The sequence below is a fragment of the Barbus barbus genome, assembly GCF_936440315.1.
Source record: "Barbus barbus genome assembly, chromosome: 30".
NCBI lineage: Eukaryota > Metazoa > Chordata > Actinopteri > Cypriniformes > Cyprinidae > Barbus > Barbus barbus.
This window is the reverse complement of record NC_136758.1, coordinates 12,543,794-12,549,885: the sequence shown is the minus strand read 5'-3', so window position 1 is coordinate 12,549,885 and position 6,092 is coordinate 12,543,794. Positions and strand designations below refer to the sequence as shown.

Here is a 6,092-nt window from a genome sequence, read left to right as displayed (position 1 = left end):
ATAGTAGTGACTGTAAGTGCTCATTTTTCACTCCTAAAGACATTTCTTATCTGACATAGCCTATTGTTTAAATCTCAAAGCAGTTTACTTTAAAAATCACCTCTCCAACAAATGTCTCTCCAGAAGATCAACAGATGATCTTTAAGTAAATTTTGAGATCTTTTACAGTTTGTGAGCACATAAAAAATCCCGAGGTTTAGATGAGGATATGAAAGACCAGGAGGTGAGGGAAAAGAGAGAAGAGAGAGTGCTAGCTTGTGAAAAAAACACTTCTGACTCACAGTCGTGGTTAACGGTGCTAAAACTTGCAGATCTATGGATTACAACCAAAGTTGAGGCAAAAGTTTACCAAGCGCTTCAGATCATCTCCTCCTCGGCCGCTGAATCCCTCGACCTCGTCTGCCTCACGCCCTGATTTTTTTCTTTGACGCTTTCAGTCTTGTCCCTCCACTCATGTCCTCTATAATGACTGTCAGGACCTGCTCGTCTGAACCTTGCACTCACAACCACTGCCCATTATTTTAAATGAGACCTCACTTCAGTAACAAGCCTTCCTGTGCTGAATGGAAATGAATGTTTTTGTTCGCCGGATGTCGCCTATAGATCGAATGAGTGTGTAATTAAGGTTTACATTAAATAAGCATGTAATAGATAGCTAATAAACACACATTTGTCATTAGAACACAAGGTGTTCCTTATGCATAAAATGTTTTATTGCACATGAGGGTTTTAGCAGTTGTCAGACTGTGTGGAGTGTTTCTGAAGCAAAAGCCTACCTGTGGTTGCGTAAAATGCGACAAATTGTCTTGTGGGGGTTTCAGCGTGTTTGACAGGACCTTTCAAATTTAATGAGAGTGACGTCTTGCTTGGCCTAGAATCCTAACGTGTGCGTAGGCTGCTTGAGGACGACAAACACATCACTTCAAATTCGATTGAGGATCCTCATTACCGACCCTTATCTTGTAACTCGTGATCCTATAGGTTACGCCCAGCAACAGGTAGGTCACGCGCTTGAGTCAAGGACATTATACGCCACAGTGCGGAAAAGCTAGAACATGTAGTTTTGATCATGATTTTGTGATCATGTGGCACTTTCCAGATTCATCCTTTCCTTTTTTTGAGACATCATTAGGTGCTCTGACGTCCAAACAGTTCTTTTCTCCTCTGATTCTTTCCTCTATTTTAAGGCTCCATCCAAACAGGACAGTCAGGGGTGTGGCCTTCTCTGTTTCAGCTCTGTTTCCGCTTCAAGAATGACACATGCCTTTTTATCTTTTCTGTTACCCCCTACAACTTCTGACAAAAAGAGAGGTGTATATAATCCCACACAAGCAAAGCCTGTATATATTCAATGCTCAACAGAGTTCGAGCTAGAGCTACAATCTGAGAAGTTGATAAAGCAATACGTACAAAGAGGTACCATAGGCAACTTCTCAGCAATTAAATACCTACCTTGAGACATAGACAGAAATATTGGGCAATCACTAACCTCTTTGAGACATTGCATGGAAGATTTGCAAACCAGCTTGGAGTCACACAAGGCTGATTGGATTTTTGACTCCAGACAAAGAACTTCACAGCAACACACAGCCAAGAGGAAGAGCTACTCCACAAAGGTACCATAAATTTAAATATTAATTTTACTATAATTGTAAATGATAATATATTGAAATAAAACGAACACTAAATATATATTAAAATATTGGTTATTATTTAACAATGCATGCTAATTTGATAATCATTTATTGCTATTAACAAATTCTAAAATGTAATGTACTAAACCAATTTAAATATATTTGCATATATATTTATTTTTTGTTACTAAAATTGGCTACAGAGATGTTTATAATTTAAGGTTTTTCTCTGGGAGGCCTTTGGGCATTTTAAAAGGACAAGATTATTTAAATATAATATTTATATTTATTTATTCATTAAAATGTTGTCGTTTTAAATGTTTTTATATATAGGCCTAATAGAGAACAGATAAAGCAGAAAATAAACATCAACATGTCTTGTATTTTAAATATATAAAAAGACGCAGTTATTAATATGTACCTTTTTAGTCTGTTCTAAAATACTGCTGTATAGGGTAAGAGAGTGAAAGGGTGTGAATAATTTATATAGGCGTTTGAAATATACTTCTGATTAGCTGATGTATGAGTTTCATTTCAAAGTGTCCTGTAGTCAGAACTATCTTCTAGCAATAGTCAGCATTCCTCATATTTCTCATATCTGAGTAAATTACTTTCAATATACATTTTGGATGTTGCGCATGTATCTTCTCTACTTCTCACAATGGTACAGAAATATTTGACTAATATTATGTCTTGGTCAATATATTCATCTGTAGATGGTGGCTTTACCCTTGCTTCTTCGTCCTGCCCTATTGTTCCTAGTCCTGATGAGTGTGACACTGATGACATCTGCATTTCCCCAACCTCAACTCCGACCTCTGCAAAGGTATAATTGCTCATTATATTATTATTGATTTTGTTGTTATTCCTTATATTGAACTGCTATTTATCCCTTCGGTGAAAACACGCCAAACTCTGCATGCATGACAAGTCTGTAGTTAATTGCATTCTGTGTAATTATGGGATGGATGAGATGTGCGGTTACTTAGCAACTACTTGTTAAATTTGCAATATGCAAAACATAAAACCCCTCAACTCCATTTGAGCTATAGACAAAATTTTACATGGAAATCTCTTTCTCACGGAGAACAAATTTGCCTTATATATATATACAGTGGTGTGAAAAAGTGTTGGTCCCCTTCCTGATTTGTAATTTTTTTGCATGTTTGTCACACTTTGATGTTTCAGATCTTCAAACAAATTTTAATATTAATCAAAGATAACACAAGTAAACACAACATGCAGTTTTTGAATAAAGTTTTTTATTATGAAGGGAAAACAAAATCCAAACCCACATGGCCCTGTGTGAAAAAGTGCTTGCCCCCTAAACCTAATAACTGGTTGGGTCACCCTTAGCAGCAACAACTGCAATCAAGCGTTTGCGATAACTTGCAATGAGTCTGTTACAGCACTGTGGAGGAATTTTGGCCCACTTATCTTGGCAGAATTGTTGTAATTCAGCCACATTGGAGGGTTTTCGAGCATGAACCACAGCATCTCAATAGGATTCAGGTCAGGACTTTGACTAGGCCACTCCAAAGTCTTCATTTTGTTTTTCTTCAGCCATTCAGAGGTGGATTTGCTGGTGTGTTTTGGATCATTGTCCTGCTGCAGAACCCAAGTTCGCTTCAGCTTGAGGTCACGAAGAGATGGCCGGGCATTGTCCTTCAGGAATTTTTGGTAGACAGCTGAATTCATAGTTCCATTTATCACAGCAAGTCTTCCAGGTCCTGAAGCAGCAAAACAGCCCCAGACCATCACACTACCACCACCATATTTTACTGTTGGCATGATGTTCTTTTTCTGAAATGCTGTGTTACTTTTACGCCAGATGTAATGGGACACACACCTTCCAAAAAGTTCAACTTTTGTCTCGTCAGTCCACAGAGTATTTCCCCAAAAGTCTTGGGGATCATCAAGATGTTTTCTGGCAAAACTGAGATGAGCCTTTATGTTCTTTTTGCTCAGCAGCGGTTTTTGTCTTTGAACTCTGCCACGCAGACCATTTTTGCCCAGTCTCTTTCTTATGGTGGAGTCATGAACACTGACCTTAACTGAGGCAAGTGAGGCCTGCAGTTCTTTAGATGTTGTTGTAGGGTCTTTTGTGACCTCTTGGATGAGTCGTCGCTGCGCTCTTGGGGTAATTTTGGTCGGCCGGCCACTCCTGGGAAGGTTCACCACTGTTCCATGTTTTCGCCATTTGTGGATAATGGCTGTAGTTCGCTGGAGTCCCAAAGCTTTAGAAATGGCTTTATAACAGCTTCCAGACTGATAGATCTCAGTTACTTTCTTTCGCATTTGTTCCTGAATTTCTTTGAATCTCAACATGATGTGTAGCTTTTGAGGATCTTTTGGTCTACTTTACTTTGTCAGGCAGGTCCTATTTAAGCGATTTCTTGATTGTGAACAGGTGTGGCAGTAATCAGGCGTGTGGCTAGAGAAACTGAACTCAGGTGTGATAAACCACAGTTATGTTTTAAAGGGTGGGGGGGGGGTTGGATTTTGTTTTCCCTTCATAAAAAAAAAACCCTTCATTTAAAAACTGCATGTTGTGTTTACTTGTGTTATCTTTGATTAATATTTAAATTTGTTTGATGATCTGAAACATTAAAGTGTGACAAACATGCAAAAAAATAAAAAATCAGGAAGGGGGCCAACACTTTTTCACACCACTGTATATATATATTATTTAATATATACATATATTTATATTTAATATATATATATATTATTTAATATATATATAATTTTTTTGTTCAATTTCTTGTTCATTAAAATACTTTTTGTAGATAGGATTTATAAGTTGACAGCATTAAATAGATTATAGGGTTCCATAAATAAAATTGCCAAACAGTCAATGGAACTCCAGTTATGGGTGTAAAAATATATTTTTCAAACAGCTGCTTTGTAACAGAAAGTTATAAATCATGGTTTCATTGTCTATTCAGAGTTATAATTTCATACACTTTTTACATAAGCTTCCTATTGCTCGCTAGACAAATTTCTGACACTTCTCTTTCTCCTAAACAGTAACTTGCCTGCTATTGGTCAAGAGGACTCCAGAGGTGAACAATGGGAAATTCTGTACCCCTCCATCTCACTCCGTGATTGGAGCATTCAGATGCTGACTGCCCCAGATTTTAGTGCAGCTAAGGCTGGGAGAGAACAGCTGGTGGGGGATGATTGGCTTCCCATCAGCCAGTCACAGATGGAGGAGGAGCTGGTGAAGGGCTGGCCGGGCAACTGGCCTTCACGCGTGGGTCACCAGCAGAAGAGAAACATAGTGGTGGCAGATGACGCTGCATTTAGAGAGAAGAGTAAGCTTCTGACAGCAATGGAAAGACAGAAATGGCTCAATTCCTATATGCAGAAACTCTTAGTAGTTAATTCTAAGTAATTAGAATGTTTATGTAATTGTATATATATAAAATATGTTGAAAAATATTACATTTCATGTGGGAGAAAAACATCACAGATAATGATTGATCATCACAGATAATGTAACCAAGTTAAAGGGTTAGCTCAACCAAAAATAAAAATTCTGTTATCTATACTCATGCATTTTAATCCCAAATGATTTTCTTTTCTGCCTGCATGGGACACAAAAAGTGATATTTAGCACAACGTCCCACCTGCTTTTTTTCCAACTAGAAAGTAAATCATATAGTTTTGAAATGACATGATGGTAAGTAAAAGGTTAAAAAAACGTAATTTTTTTGGGGTGATCTGTCCCTTTAAAAAACACTTGACACAAATATTTAAAAAAAATTTATGTAGATAAAGATGTTTTCTCTTTCTTTTAGATGATCTTTGAATAAGGAAAATGCATGATGGGTTTGTTGGTCAGATCATGATTTGAATAAACAACTGAAAACTATTTGAATGACTGTTTGAGCAATTTTTAAATGGGATGCATGGAATATGAACTGCCATAATAGATGTACACACTTTGTTTTTGTGCATTAGTTTTTTGTCAACAGCTTGTTAAATGCTTCTACGACATATGTGACACAATGTGAATATCTTTTGACATTCAAAGTCAGTTCTTTGGTGTATTAGATGATTAGTTTCAGTTTACGTGCTATAGAGTAGCATTATATACATCAAACTAACAAGCTCTAAAATTTACAATCAGTCAATCAATAGAATGATGTAAGCCTCACAAACTTAAAATGTATATACACCACTGTAACGTTTCCCAGTTCATTCATACATAACCATGAAATGTCTGAGTAAGAGCTCTAAATGATTCACTGAGTGAGAGTCTGATTCAAACTGTTCACAAATGCTGTTTTATTCAAAATTTTGACTTATTAATAAAATTACTTCATATAAGTTTGCTAATGCGCATGAGATGATATCTGATGAAACCACAAACGTAAAGCTTTCCAATGATGACGAGATATTTTTTTTTCTTTTTGTCGACCATTTTATTCCCCTTCTGGAGCCTTGCAGATA

At 36.8% G+C, this 6,092-nt stretch overlaps 1 protein-coding gene across 1 annotated transcript; it reads left to right on the top strand.

Annotated features, from left to right (window-relative positions):
* Positions 1 to 2,350: 2,350 nt before the first annotated feature.
* On the top strand, positions 2,351 to 5,031 carry LOC306850213 (tuberoinfundibular peptide of 39 residues-like; the record flags this gene model as incomplete). The annotated part of the gene is made up of 2 exons (XM_079385721.1): positions 2,351 to 2,460; positions 4,665 to 5,031. The coding sequence occupies 2 exons, from the start codon at positions 2,351 to 2,353 to the stop codon at positions 5,029 to 5,031; spliced, it is 477 nt and encodes a 158-aa protein (XP_079241847.1).
* Positions 5,032 to 6,092: the final 1,061 nt, after the last annotated feature.